Source organism: Martes martes (assembly GCF_963455335.1).
Source record: "Martes martes genome assembly, chromosome: 10".
Taxonomy (NCBI): domain Eukaryota; kingdom Metazoa; phylum Chordata; class Mammalia; order Carnivora; family Mustelidae; genus Martes; species Martes martes.
In genome coordinates this window covers 31,702,629-31,718,578 of record NC_137898.1, presented here as the reverse complement: position 1 = coordinate 31,718,578, position 15,950 = coordinate 31,702,629, and the positions used below count along the sequence as shown (strand labels likewise).

Below are 15,950 nucleotides of genomic sequence, written 5' to 3'. Positions count from 1 at the left end.
TTTTTGTGTACTTATTAAGAGAATCAAATAGAAATGCACAAATATGTATATTTCCTCTAACTTAGATCTTTAAAGCTTAGAGAATTAACTCTACATAACAGTTACAAAATCACTTCCCTCCTTTATTTCATTTTGGAGGGTAATTTCACAAACACCAAAGGAACATTTCCATAGCATACCTGCACACCCTGGCTGAGATGACAGCAAACTCCAGAGATTCTACTTGAACCAGAATGACTCTTCCTTCTACAATGAAAATCTTAGCCAATTCGGTAGATCAGGCTGTTGGTTCTACATTTTGAAGATTTTTTCAGACCTCCTTGTAAAAAGATTTGGCACAGTGGTAAAGTTAAGTGGTAGGGCAAAAATACTCCACATATAAAAGCAAGTGAGTTTTTAAAGAATAGAAAATAAACTCTATGAGAAATTACTTCTTAACTATTCACATGAAAAGTAAACTTAGCTCTTGTTAATATTTCTGTGGAAATATACATTTTAATTAAGTCAAATAAACAAAGAAAAAAAAATCCCTGAAAGTAGGCACAGTCATTTATCTATATACTCACAAATATATTGCTCTTTTCTGGTCATCAGTATTTTTTTCTTGCTTTATTTGCTTCATTTCCTTTAACTTTAAGACCCCTTATTCCCAGAGAGGTTTTCTATCTAAGACTAAGTTGACTCTCTGCTTACTTATCAGTGGAGTCCCTTCAGCAGGGTTACTCTTTGGAGTTATGTCCTCATCCCTAATCTGTCTCCCTCAGCTAGAGCGCTCGGTCTGGTGCTGCCCCATCACTGCCCTAAGGCATGTAGACAGAGGGCTCCTGCTCTGCCCAGTCTGTTCACCGAGCTCCCTTTGAAACTGGTAAGGAGGGAGGTCTATAGAGGGTGGGGATAGATGCACTGGGTGACTATTTGAAACCAGTGTAATTTGTAAATTCACCATAAACTTTTAAGTGAGAGTTGGGCTGGGTGGTTTCCAGACTTCGCATGCTTTCAGATATCAAAGGGAAAGTGGAAGGTTTCATTTTATTTTATAGGGCTCTAATATGAAATTTTTTTTTCTGAATTTTACCAAGATTTCAGTAATTGATCTATAGAATTCAAAGATATTAAAATACTTACGATAATATTGCCATGTTGCATACTTATATGTATGTGTATAAACAGGCACACACACAGACACACACACACATAATCACACTTATCAAGTAATAGTACTTAATGCCACCTGAGTGTTAATTTAAGTTTGGAGCAAATAAAATGTACACCACCTAGGAGAGGGTACCTCTATCTGAACATGAAGAGGGAATCACTGTCCTGTAATCAATACTTTTCGTTCACTATGAAAGTTTTTCCACAGTTGGCGTAGAAAAAGGCACATTTCATTTTGTCAAACCCAAAACATACTTCCTAACTGCCTTTGTGTAAAAGCTAACACGACATGTCAAAAATAAGAGCATAGTCCTCACTATACATTGAACCGGTGAAAGGGACAGTTTGGCAAAGTTAATTTTTATATAATTTTCCTTTCATTCACATTCATACCAGGTAGACTCTGTCAAATACCTATAGTAAAGAAGAACTTGTTCATGCATGCAGAACAAAATAAAATAAGATTAAAAGCTCCAGGAAATCAGCCTACTTCAAAAAACCATTAAAGTGTGCCTATCCCTCAAGCTTTACAAATGTGTTAATTGTCGTGTTTCAGTCATGTAAATATGTTTCAGCATAAAGTAACCAAGATTTCCTGTTATAGAAGCGCTGCGATTCTGGGGGTGTTGGGGGAAGGGGGACGAAGGAGGACTAAATAACACACTGTAATGAAACCTGCCTTTGGGCAGCACATGCTTCAGTTCTGAATGCCCAGAAATACTTTGCAGACGCTCTAGGCTGCCTAGCAATGGGGATTTCTAATTCTGGCTAGCTTGACAAAGTAAATACAACTATTGAACATAAGGCAGCTCCTAATAAAAAACAACAATTCCCCCTTGTAAACACCTACATTTGGCCCCATTAAAAATTCTTTCTTCATCCCCAGGAACTCGCAGACCCCGCAATGTGGGGGTCTCAAAGTAACTCAAGAGTGGTCAGGAGATTTAATGCTGTCAGGATGGTTTACATTGCCATTTCCACCGGGCACTTTATACCCCATCTCGGGGCTTGGTGGAGCAATGTTCTGCATACACTGTAGGGCATTATCCAAGGAAACACATTGGCCATTATGCTCTCAGGATTCATTCATGGATAGCCAAAAAGAAATCAATATATTTTGTATATATGCTATACTTATAGACAAAAAAATAAAAAATAAAAAAGATACAACTGCCACATTTCCAAAAGAAGTGTTCATCAAAAGCTGCCAGTTTTTAAAGTTTTTTTTAATGGATTGACATTAGTAAGATAACTTAAGTAATTATCTGATTTCAGAATTCCCTGATTTCTGCTTGTTCACATCTTAGAATTCATCTGTTCCATAAACTATCGGTCAGACCTCTGCCAGTCCCTAAACTGAATAGCAGATCTGCTGTAGTTCTAAAAATCTCTGGGATTTAGGGATCCACCTTGAGTTTCCACACACATTGATGTGCTCACAGTTCACAGAGTCAGAGGTTTCAGATGGTAGGAGGGAGGAAACATTAGTTTGAATTCTAGTAGACAGAAACAAAGGGAATGTTACCTTTTGCCACCTCCAGAATAGTTCATGTATACTTTAAAAGAAAACAGGGGATGAAAAAGAAATTCTCACATAATTAGTAGTTTGAATTTACTTCTAAAAGAAGTGTTGTTGTGGTGTTTTGTTTTTTTTTTTTTAAGGTTCAACATTCAACTCTAAAATACTGTTATGTTCTTAAAATATCTCACTACTAGGAAACCACCTGAGGGCTAGTACCCAACATGCTGCTCTGAACATTTCCTCACTGCAGAGGGTAGACAGGGGGCTTCCTGGACAAAGCAGGCTTGAAGAGCCTCTCAGAATGATGGTCTGTGCACAGAAAGTTCCCTGTCTCTTCCACTTACTGCCACAGAAGCAGTAGGCCCTAGGGCCCAAGCATCTCTCAGCTTGGCCCTGCTGAAGCTTAATTCAAATTCTACGCACTCTGGAGCTTATATGCTCTGGCCTGCATTGTGTGCTCCAGAGCCGCACAAGCCTTGGAGTAAGCAGCAGTTGGAGCTCAGTAAAAAGATTGCCAGAGTGAGAAGCCCTGTGCACAATTAAGGAAAGATGAATGGAAGGGAGTCAGTTGGGGAGATAGAGAGAGTCTCATTGAGGCAGTGGGTCACAAGCTGGGGGTCACAGGGATGGCAGTGGCCATGTGTGACTTATCCATCCCATCCTCCCTTTACCCCAGGGAAGAAGCTAATGGGAGTGATTTCAAGCATTTCTACTGTCCAAGTTTAAGCAACAGTTTAATTCGCCTTATTCCGTTGATTACCTGGATGATTTTTTTTTTTTTCAGTGCTACTCATGTTAGAGCATTAATGAGCATAAAATGTGCCAAAGAACAAAGGACAAACCAAAAGGAAAGAAAAAGATACTGGCTTTTGTTTGGTAGGGAAAACCATTGTAAGCGAAGTTCTTCAGGAGTAATCTAGTTTGTTCTCTGTCAATCTATGAAATCAAAGAGGAAATTAACATGACTCCCCCTCATCTTAAATGTCTGAAAGTCAAGGGACCTTCGGCCTGACACTTGGTGGTATTCTTTTTACAATATTGTCTAAAAGATTCTGGCTCACATTTGAAGAAGATTAAACTCAGCAAACCAGCCCCACAAACAGTACTGCCTGAGTTTCTCCTCCACGAACATTTCACACCGGGTCCGTCCACTCCAGCTAGAAGCTTCCTGTCGCTTGGCGGGAGATGGGGAACCACCACTCTCCTCAGGAGGAGGATGGAAGTAGGCAAACACTGTGGGTCACTTAGGAGATAGAATATTTCTTCTGAATCAGAAGAATACAACATCTAGAAAAGCATGTGGATACTGCATTTTGGAAAATTCTATCTTTAATAGGATACTATCTGTTTGATACTGTTGTTTTATATTATTAAAAATGTCTATGCATGGATTTATAAGGATATGGGTGAGATAGCCCTTGTATTCAGTCCTTTGCTACCCTTCACTCTAAGAAGTCCAAGTCCCTTACAAACCCTACACAATCTGATACCTCCCTACCAAGCCAAATTTCTCATAGCCACTCCCTTGTTTGTTGACTGCTCCAGAAAGCTGACTTTTTTCCGGTCCTTCAAACATACCAAGATTATTCTTGCCCTAACGCTTTGCATTTGATGATCTTTGCCTGGAAAGTTCTTTTTCCAGGTCTTCAGAGATCCCTTCTCAAATTGAAAATCTTACCTCAAATGTACTCTCCAGAAAGACTTTTACCAAAGAAGGTGGTACGACCCCAGCCAATATCATATTGCCATGTTTTATTTCCTTAAAAGCATCTCTCACTATCTGAATTATCTTTGTTTGCTTTCCTATATGTTAGCTATCTCTCCTTGAGTCATGTAAATGTCTGAAGTGTAAGTTCTTTGAAAGCAGGGATCTTGCCAGTCTTGTTCACTGTTTTATCTCTAGTACTTAGAAAAGTTCTGGCACGTAGAATAATGAATAAGAATGTGACTTTGAGGGGCACCTGGGTGGCTCAGTGGGTTAAGCCTCTGCCTTCGGCTCAGGTCATGATCTCAGGGTCCTGGGATCAAGCCCCACATCGGGCTCTCTGCTCAGCAGGGAGCCTGCTTCTCCTTCTCTCTCTGCCTGCTGCTCTGCCTACTTGTGATTCTATCTCTCTCTCTGTCAAATAAATAAAATAAAATCTTTAAAAAAAAAAAAAAAAAAGAATGTGACTTTGAAGCCAGGCTGCCTGAGTTCAAATACCATTCCAGTGTCCTGAAGTTGCAACATCACTACTCTCTTTAAATTTGGTCATGTGATCCACAACTAGCTGAAAGGAAAGCATGGAAGTGGAGTTTTTATTCAGGATGGCCACCTATTCAAAAGCTCTTCCATCAAAGGGAAAAGGGAGAGTAGGTATTGGAGGTTAATCATCAGTCTCTGTCATAGTCCGCAACCCATGGAACCCAAATATCCATGCACAGTCTTCTTCCCACACACCTATGACTCTCCATGGGTGAGTGGAGAATCTTGCTGGTAGAAACCAGGAATTCTCTTGCCCTCACAGTGGAGGACTTCAACCCAGTTTGTAGTCCCCAGTTCCATTCTCTGAAAGTAACTCCCTTATCCTCTGTATCCTTTTAGGAAGTTATTCCTTGTCCATTATCATTCATAGCTACATGAAGTCACCATCAGAGAGTATGCTTCTGGGGGGCTGTACAGTTTCAATAGGTCAGATTTGGGGACCTAAGATTATTTTAGGGATTGAATAATCCTGGACTTTAGACCAGGCTTGTGGTTTCTTTGGCAGGACAATCCCATCAAGACTCTAGAAGGTTCCCAATCTGTTCACTTCCCTTCAGTCCCACATGCGAGTAATCACAGCCAAAGAGTTGTCTGGACATAGTTCTAGGATCCAGCTGTAGGAAGCCCATGCCATCGAATTCCATTGAATTATTTTATGGACAGGAGAGAGTTTATCCCAGGGAACTGGGGAGCTAGCGAAATAATTGGAACGGCTAAAGAACACTGCCTCCAGACTGGCCTTCGGGGACACTGCTGCTGCCTCAGTCAGGAAAGTGAGGAATTGGAAGGCCACCAGTAGAGCTGTTAACTGGAAGTGAACCCCTCTATGGCTGCAATCTTGGGGGTGATAAGTTCTCACTATGACCCCTGCAGTACTCCTTGACCCCCCACGAAGTGAGTAACTGGTCCCTGAAACACTGGCCTGGCCTCCACTTCTGCATCTGCCTCTCAGCTCCCATGGAGCCATCGACCGGTCACTGCGATACTGATGCAAAGAAAGCAAGGTCCCCACAGTAGTGCTCGCGGACCGCAGCGGGAAGACAGCTGCTGCTTCTCTCCCACCCACTGACTCAAGTACCAATGCATCTAACCCAACAGGTCTAAGTCCCACCTCTCCCTCCTCCAGAGGTTGGAATGGCTATGTGTCCACCACAACTGTTAACATTCGAAGTCTTGAGTCTTCTTTTCTGGCCTCTCTGTTCTACCACATCCCTCTCACCTTCTTAGTAACTAGCTTGACTCCATCTAAAACAATCAACTTGAGGGGCACCTGGTTGGCGCGGTTGATTAAGCATCTGCCTTCGGCCCAGGTCATGGTCGTGGGGTCCTGGGATCGAGCCCTGCATCAGGCTCCCTCTTTAGAGGGGAATCTGCTTCTCCCTCTCCCTCTTCCTCTGCCCCCACTTGTGCTCACCCACTCTCTCATACTCTCTCTCTATCTCAAATAAATAAAATATTTAAAAATACTAAGTAATAATAATCAACTTGAGAGGGAAGGCAGTACCCTTCATGTGGCTTTCATCTCCGAGCTGGCTCCCATTTTGTAGCCAGCCCTTTAATGAGGGCATTTCACCAAAACTGAGGGGCATAGCCATCTGTGAAGGCTGCCTGCTTCCCCGTGCAAGGCAGAAATAGTTGGGCTTCTTCAGTCCTCTGAAGCCCCAAATTACCAAGCCTTTCATCAGTGTAGACTCTCAGCTACAGGCAGAGCACCTCCTTTGAGAGGCATGGTCCCTTCTGACCCTTCTTCCAAATTCCCTAGCTCTGCTCTAAGTTCCTTTCTCTTTTACAAATAACTTTGCTGAAAGTGGCAAGAAGAAGCTAACACAATAATACCCTGAATTTCTCCAGCACTTCTGGAGCCACTGATCAGGAGGTATACAGTGTGCCTCCCAAGTCACCACAATCGTAACAGGGGTCACCAGCCTTCCGGTCTGCAGTCTGACCTCACTGCCCACTTTCCAGCCACTAAGCCATTTAAATCCCAGAACTCAAGCACTCTGTTTTTCAGGTACCAAATTCTGCATAACCAGGACACCGGTTAGACTGTTATTGCAGAACTCCAAAGCTACAGTGGCTTCAATAACGGAGAAGTTCACATATGTCACACTTTAAAGCCCAAGTTAGTGACCCAGGGTCTTTGGGTAGCCAGATGGTATCAGGAAACCCTTGACTAACTTTCTCATTTTGCTGTACACCCTCGGCTCATAGCTTCCAGCTGATGTTCCAGAGTGGCTGTTTCAGCGCCCACCCTCGAGTCCACATTTCAGCAAGTGGGAAGAGGGGAGTGAGGCTTGCTGCTAACATCTGTGGAGGCTTGAGCAATAAGGCAGATAAAGGACCTCACAGTTATTATATGCCTAAACATTCTAAAGTTATCAAGCCAAGAAACCACAAAAAATGCATTATCTTCCTTACTTCGCAAATACAACTTTCTGGAAGGTCAACTTTAAATTTAGGATATGGGTTCCAGTCTAGAACTTGGAGACATAGGGAGAATTGGCCTGCAGTCACCCCCTTTCTTTTCCCACTCCTGTCTCTCTTACACACACACAGGCCCATGTGCTTGGGGACACCCAGTCTCCAATCCAAACTCCATCCACACGACACACAAATAGCAGTCCCTTGGCTACTCCCGTGACTCGGGGTGTGCATGGAGACAACATGATCCTTCCTTGGGACATGAACATGGGGAAGAGACCTGCACAGACCTCGTAGCCGTTTGGACAGGGAATTCTGAACTCTGGATACCCAGAGCATAGGCACATCCTCTTTGCCCGGGGATTCCTCACCCCATGAGGAAGGTGGATCAAGGCCCACGATAGGGGGCCCTCGCCAAGGTGAGGGAAAGGGGAAGTGAAAGCCATCTCCCCTTCTTCGCGGATCTGACCCTAAACTTAACCATAGCACTTCTGCCCAAGATGAAGTGACCAGGACTGCATCACTCAGCCTCATCTATCGGCAAGGGAAGTTGGGAAATGTGACCTTTATTCTGGGAGGCCGTGTGCCCCACTAATATCCAGACATTCCTTTACTGACTGCAAAGGGAGAGAATAGATAGTGAGAGTAAGCTAGCAATCTCTGCCACAGACACATGCCTTTTCACAAATCACACTTTTGTTTAGACAAGTGAGTTCTTCACAATCTGCTTTCAGAGAGGTGAGTTTGGAGGCAAGACAATACTGTCAGATATAATTGACGGTCAAAATAATTGCACACCTGAGCATTTTTCAATGGGCAGCCAGTATGCAATATGCCAGCTCTGAAATTTTGTCTAATTTTCAGATCAATCAGGAAGAACCAAATGAATTGTTTTCAATTCAAAGGATATAGTATAATTATGACATTCAATAAAACAATTTTAATCTTAAACCCTGAGAGTGAATGGCATTTTAAACAAAAAATAAAACTTAAAACCTGACCATGTTTGGCAGAATTTTTTCCAGAAATATTCAGCCACTACCAGATGCACACTTACCAAATGCAAAAAGAGCAAAAATTGGTTCTGGCCTTGTTTCTCCCGGCCTACTCATATAGGAGAGTAACACAAAAATCACCAAAAATTAGGTGGATGCAGCTTCCACTTTGCAAAATTTTAACCAGATGTAATTGCAATGTAACCTTACATCGTCATAATGTAATAATGACGGAATAAGTGTAACGAGTAAATATCATAACATAAGAGCACATGACACTGATTTATTTTGTAAATTGAAACAACACGCTGAAATCTTGTGAAGAGGGGCCCTTGGGTGGCTCAGTCGGCTAAGCATCTGCCCTCGACTCAGGTCATGATCCCAGGGTCCTGGGATCGAGCACCGCATCGGGCTCCCTACTCACGGGAGCCTGCTTCTCCCTCTCCTCCCCACTTGTGCTCTCTCTCTCAAATAAATAAGTAAAATCTTTGAAGAAATAAATAAGTAAATAAAATGAAAAAGATAATCTTGTGAAGAAATAATAGCAACAGCCTGATGATGGATATACCAGGTCTGCTGCCTCTGTCTCCTTCCGTCTGCCCTCCACCCTGTGCCAACGGAAGGAAGTTGGGCTTTCCAGTAAAGAAAGGGAAATACCTTGTTTTATGTGTAGAGCAAGAGAGATTCTGATCACTGCCTCTCCCCCCACCCCCGCCCCCTGATCTCGTGGAGGCATCAGGTGTTCATTTCCTTGGTCAGAAAACAAGAATGGAGCCCCAGACAGTCATCGGCAGCTCACACTCTGAGGGGACTCTCTGGCTCGTGATTGTATTGCTATGGCCCTTCTGGAAACTATAGCTGACTGCTGGTTGTCTCCCAATAGCCATTTGCTCCATCTTCCATAGGAATAGATTTGTTAAACATTTTCACACATTTCCCATTTCCCAGCCTCCCTTGTAGCTGACCAGGTGCAGCCACGTCTAAATTCTGGACTTGAGTGGAAGTGATGTGTTCAGCGTCCAGACCTGGCCTTCTTGGCCCCTTCTTCCCACGGAGAGACGCCAGAACAGCAGCCGTGGAGCCAGAAGGGGAAGAAGCCCCTGTTGAGGATGGCAGGCCAGTCCTCACAGCTCAGAATTGCCTGCTTCTGGACTACAAAGTGGGAGAGAAATAAACTCCTCCCTTTTTTAAGCCGTTTATTGGAGGGGGCGGGAGTGTGTCTAGCCACTCAGCCTGCACTCGGGTTCGTTCCCTGCCATTCCTAGCAGTGCCTCATAACCAGAGTTATTCAGAAATCAGCAAGTCACCCTCCAGGTGAGGGCACCGCCTGGCTCTTCAAAGAATCTGGGATGGAGTAAGATGGTGTGTCTTTGTTAATTTGTTTTTTCTCTTCGTCGTGTAAAGAGGGGGAAAGGTTTTTAAGACTCAAGTAGAGAAGCTTCATCTTGGGACCTGTCCTTTATTAATTCTTTTGTCAGCAGTGAAGACATGTGCAAAAGACAGATTTTTAAAACAAGCTGGACCCCAGATTTCCTCAACGGTACCTCCATGCCTATTTTCACAGGCCCAGAAGCAAGGCATCCAATGTGCCCCCATTTTCGCTACTGCGTTCCTAAGTATGAGGGAAATGGCTTAGACTTTTTAAGTCTTTCCAGAAACCAGGACTCTGATCGCAGTTTCCTTTTTGGTTTCTTTACCAGGCCACAGGAGAGGGCAATGTACACTCCATGCTCAGATGCCAGCATAGTGACTGAGACCTGCTAAGTCTTACTTTCTGTTGTTGTTGCTTATAACTGTGTGTAGTTCATTACATTTGTACAGTTGTACAAATGTATTTTTATAAGCCATCCCAACTTTTTTGGAGCAAGAGGAGATATAAATAAATTACTGTACTACTTGCTACTTCAGAGAATACTTACACATCTCATTTGATCCTGACAGCAGTCTCATGAAGAATCATCCCCGTGTGATAGAGGAGCAGACACTGAGACTCACACAGGGAAACTGACTTGTCCAAGGTCACTGAGAGTGACTGACGGACGGATGTATCGAACTTTCACTGGCTGCCTCTGTTAAGTGACCAGGATAGAGCCCGTTTATTCTTTTTTTTTTTTAAGATTTTATTTATTTATTTGACAGAGATCACAAGTAGGCAGAGAGGCAGGCAGAGAGAGAGAGAGGGGAGAAGCAGGCTCCCTGCTGAGCAGAGAGCCCGATGCGGGGCTCGATCCCAGGACCCTGAGATCATGACCTGAGCCGAATGCAGAGGCCCAACCTACTGAGCCACCCAGGCACCCCGAGCCCATATATTCTAAGGTGTTTACAAGTTTTCATTTAAATTAGCTATGGGAGCACCTGGCTGGCCCAGTCAGTAGAGAATGAGTCTCTCGATCTCAGGGTTCTAAGTTCAAGCCCCACACCAAGTGCAGAGATTACTTAAAAATAAAATCTTGAATAAAAAAAATAAAATAAAATGGCTGCATTTCAAAGAACAGAAGAAAATTCTATTAGAAAGTATTTTGAAATATTAACGCTGATTTCTGTAAATCTGATGAATGCGAAATGTGACTGTTCAGGACATGTCAACATATAAAAAGGATTGAAACAACTCTCTCTTGCTCTGGGAAAGGTGAAAATGTACTACATCAAACAGAAAACAAACAGTGCCTGGTGGTTCTGTCTTGGCAAAATATGAAAAATGTAAATTGATTAAACTTACTTTAATGGGTATTTACCTGCAATTTGTCTCAAATCCAGGTGTAATCTAGATTCATTATCTTGCCCCTTCTGTCTAGGAGCTGTGAGTGCTGAGCACGGGGCTGGCAGGCTGGGAGAAAGGAATTAGGAAGGGAAACTGTGGAGCCAGGAAATCCAATCCTGTGTGTCTCTAGGACCCACTTAGTTGCTGACTCAAGGAGGAACAACATACAGTGGCTAAGCCCAGCAAAGAGACAGCGATGTAGGCAGAGAGGGCAGAATCTCTGAGTCTGGCTGGGCTTGGTACCCCACGGAGCTGCAGAGCGAAGCTCTCCTGCTGCTGTCGCTTTATTCTGACCCAGGGCTTCCTAGGTCCTGAGGGGGCCTTTTGGCAGGAGCTCCCGTAATCTGCCAGAGTATTTTGGCAGCCCTGCTGTTTCCCACCTTGCAGCACCAGAGAAGAGGGACCCATTAATCCAGTGGGATCGCTGCAAATCGCCTAGGCCTCTGTGCGAAGGTGGGAGCAATCACGTCTTTCTCAAACCCCTTTGGCTACACAGAAGGCATCATTTTAGACAAGGCATGAATGGAAAAAAGAGGCAGCCAGCCAGATATGCATCTCCTGCATTAGCAGCACAATCTCTTCTTCCCGGAATCCAGGAAAAGAAAATCCAGCGAGAAAAATTTCCACTCAAGATGTAAGATATGTTTTGGGCCCTCGCCTCAGAACACCAGATTTAAAATAAGGAAGAGGAAGACCTTGATTTGGTTTCCAAGGTTGAAAATGGTATTGTATTTTTTTAATAGTCTGATTTTTATTTAAACCATTACTCAGTGAAACCTCAAGGTCCAAAAGTTTATATGTCCCCACAGCCTTGCAGCTTTAGTCAAAAGGAGGTCACATGCTATGCAGGGTATCTTCCAGCCTATTTTTTCACAAGACAGATCTGGGGTACAGCAGCATCTGAACATTTACATGTCAGGTGTGTAAATGCTTTGGAAGCCTCAAAGGAAAAGTTCCTGATGCACCTGGCAAGCCTGGAACCTGATCTCTCCTTCCTCACTGCTCATACCGCACTGACACGGCGCACAGGGGGAGGCTGAGAAAGGAAGAAACCAAAAACCCACTGCTTGAAAATTTAGAGTACAGAGTATGCCCATTCAAGTAACGATCAGCAGAGCCGACACATAGTTCCAAGAACCAACCTTGGGCTTTTTCAAAGGACCTAAGTATGCAAACTGGCGTTTACCGTGTAGCATTTGGTGAGAAGCATTTAACCATATCAACCAAAATTTTTGTGCTTAGAAGTTACACAAGAATAATATTTGACTTTTCTTCAAACCCATTCAACCTGAAAGATTTCCAAGCATGTCACACATCACATTTAGCTACTTTTGCTGTGAAGGGCTTTCAGCCAACTGGCTCATGTTCATTGCCTGGAGAAGCAGAGGAAGGGAAATTTTTAGCAAATAGGTAAGCTCCTGAAATAAACTGTCATATGCTGGTTCCGAATAACTACACTAGTTTCCTCATTTAGATTATCAAAACAGTATGAACCTTCACCCGAATGCCTCTTAAAGATGTATCTGCTCCTGTTAAGCAAATCACCATTTCTACATGTCAGAATCGATTCATCATTTAACACCTAGCCCATCTCCATGAAGCGTTCTCCTCCCCTTCCCCCACCCGATCCCGGCTTTGTCTCTCCTTTCCTGCAGGCATCACTTGGAGGACTCGCTCTGATGGTTAGCACTGTGCTTGTCTTACTCATGCTCCTGGAATGAGAAGTAACGGGGAAGGTGCTCTGTTCACCTTGCTTTGAATAGGTTCTAAATATTTGCTGAGTCAAATTGATTTCCTAAATAGCCTAATCCCCATCTGACATAATCTTTATGAAGTCCCAACCAAAAATACACACACACACACACACACACACACACACACACACACACTTTTTTAATGGTGAATTTTCTTTAAGTTTCAGGTAACCTTCAGATCATGCATATGTCCTAGTCATTAGCAGTAACTACAGAATCTTAAAGAAATATTGAAGTTCAGACATATAATTAAATGTCTCTTTCCCTCCAGTTTCCTCACATGAACACAGAGAGTTAACACTGCAAAGACATTCATAACCTTAGACTTGAGACTCATGCGTGTCTGTTAGATTCCTGAGCCTTTCATGCTTTCATTTCTGCCTGAAATCCTTTCAGGGGTGGGGGGGAGGGGGGAACCAGGCTATGAAGAAATGAAAGAGTTGTTTAAAACAAGGAAATAAGTATGTCTTTATTTGAGCTTTTTAAAAATCATTCAAGAAATAGACATTTAGTCATTTAATAAACGACAGATTGGGTGCTGTGGATACAAATGAGTATTACTACGCAGATATTACTATATGGATATGACAGTGTTTTCTTGACCTTTCTGACATCTTTGCTGGTCATAGATCCATAATACTGTCGTCCAGTCTAGGTATGTCTGCAGTAAAAACTAAGTACCTCAAACTGAAGGAAGAATATAATTTTTTTTAATGTTTTAAAATATTTTGATCCTTTTCACACAGCTTGTGTTTACATGGCACTAAAGAAGCCTTTTATCAGGAAAGAAACTCTCCAGAACATATGCTGATAGATCACAGTCTTTTGACCACCCCCCCCCCAAAAAAAGTTCTGTCTTTCTCATCTTTTTTTTTTCCCCATCATGTAGGGAGTTTTCCAAATGAAGGGTTTCAGGTAGGTTGTCTCCAGGTCAGTTCACTCCTGCAAGGCCTTGGCCAGTCATCAGTGGACACCCCCATCCTACCTCACCTACCTTTAGCCTCCTACACCCACTCTGTGCCTCAACCAACAGACATGTTCCTTTGAGTTAGGATTTTTGTGAAAATTGTACAGGCTGGGGGCACTGGTCGTTAAAGGAATTTGATAGAGATCCTTCGGAAAACCAAAAAAGTTCTTTTGAAATATGAATATTACAGGAACTGTTGTACAATTATGGTCAGTTCGTGCATCTGCTTGAATCAGCCTCTATCTGCAGAAAAACGGTTAAGACAGGGGAGATGTTCAGAGCCACGCTTTACTTTTAAAAACATGACCAATGTCATGCATAGAAACAAACTTACCAAGACCTGAAACAGATGTCATAGCTGACTTATCTGAAGATATAAAAAATATTGATCCTTTGATTGATATCTTTTTTTCATTATATCAATAGTTCTACAAAAATTGTAAGTTCCTAAAGAAAGTATTGCTTTGAAATAGAATCATCAGGTCAACTTAATAGACAAAGGGAAACAAACATTTGAAAAGCTACATTCAATTTAAAAATAGCATTTTGGAGCCCTGGCAAAAACAAAGCCAAGCCAACAAACAACCCCGCGATTACTACAACAGTGTTCTTTCTCAAGCACGCCTTTATTTGTGCTTTTACATGTTTTCATTTTGACCAAAATAAGAGAAATTTTAATGTGTTTAGGTTTGGACTCTGGAAACGTTCCACTAAGATCCTTGGTCTGGTGTCTGTGATGGCTAGAATTTGTAAAACCTCGTAGGAAGAAGATGTGATTATATTGAGTCTCGGTCTGACTAACTGTTTTAGCAGGAATTTCATCTGCAAGACTAAATGCTGATCAACAGAGCATAATATTGTATTCTGAAGTGTGCTAGCTAAAGCAAAATTAATTTTTTTTCTCTTCTTTCTTTCCTTCCGAAATCTTCTGCCACAGCGACTGCATTTGCCTCCAGACTTGTCAGACACAGTGAGCCGCTCAAGCAAACAGGATCTGGCAGGATCCTCCAAGCTGCTGGGCCCAGGCTGTGGCATGATGGCCGGAGGCAAGCAACACCTGGACTTCTAGCGGTCCCTCCTTCGTCGTCGCATGCAGAATTATAGGACACCCTAATTATGATTGCTAATAGCTTCTGTAAATATTTTTCTTAACGATTTGACCCTCCCATCCTTGAAAAACAGTTAGGATTGCAAAATGAGGCCACCACTCTTCATTTTCCTTACGCAAATTTTTATGCAGAAAGAGTACAGCAAAACTACTTTCATTTTAAAATTTTGTTTTATGCTATATTTAGAGAAAGCAGATAATTTTATTTTTAAATAAAATGTCAGAAACTCAAAATGCCTCACAGTGGTCATGAGTGTACGTGTGTTAAGGCACTTCGTTCATGGTTAAGTGCATATTACAACACGTAGTGTAAGAAAACAGCATGAAATTCATAACTGTATATAAAAAACATTTTCTCTTGATTTCTGAAAAAGTCACTTGCCACTAAAAAAGTGCTAAGGCTTTTGTAAAATGAAAAACTCATTTGCTAATATGTGTGAAGACTATAATAAAATGAATTTGCATTTATGCATCCTGTTATTAAATTGATGAATACAAAATAATATTTTGGGATTAAGATTCCATTAAAGATCAGTAGTCTAACCATAGTAGTTAATAAATATAAAGAACCTGAGTGACAGAAAGCATAGAAAAAGAAGTTGATGGTCTTCTGTTTAGTAATCCTAAACAATCGAAGTCAGCACTATGAAATTACGTCAACAGACATAATTCAGGATTGAAATTCAAACTGACAGCTACATTAACGCTAGGGGAAAGCATGTATTGAAACCTGGTGAGAGATTTTTACAGAACAGAGGTCTGAGACAAAGTAGCAAACTGAAACTAACTCAGATTTCCATTGCACCAGGTAAGCCCTTGTGAATTAGAGATGTTGGTTGTGTACGCACATTTATAACCATACAGACATGTACTGGGGAGGTAAGTAGCACATCAAACCGGTTTTCATATAAAACACTAGGTTTTTGAATCATAGTTCCATATTCTCAAAGCTTTTGACAAATAGACAAAAAGTTAAGGTTAGAAAGTAACTTGCATTAAGTAAAGAACCTCAATTTTTAAAA

General features: G+C 42.1%; 1 protein-coding gene across 2 annotated transcripts in view; it reads left to right on the top strand.

The window, feature by feature from the left end:
- The window catches only part of ELP4 (elongator acetyltransferase complex subunit 4), a 247,570-nt gene extending 232,177 nt beyond the window's left edge, over window positions 1-15,393 (top strand). Inside the window, exon 11 of one of the 2 annotated variants that reach the window (XR_013967578.1) lies at window positions 14,758-15,166. Coding sequence is in view for 1 of the 2 variants with exons in the window: in XM_080816975.1 (XP_080673101.1) it covers window positions 14,758-14,889 (132 nt within the window). In the remaining variant the exon portion in view is untranslated. Of the gene's footprint in view, window positions 1-14,757 lie in introns of both variants that reach the window. The other variant, XM_080816975.1, reaches the window with a different exon arrangement.
- Window positions 15,394-15,950: the final 557 nt, after the last annotated feature.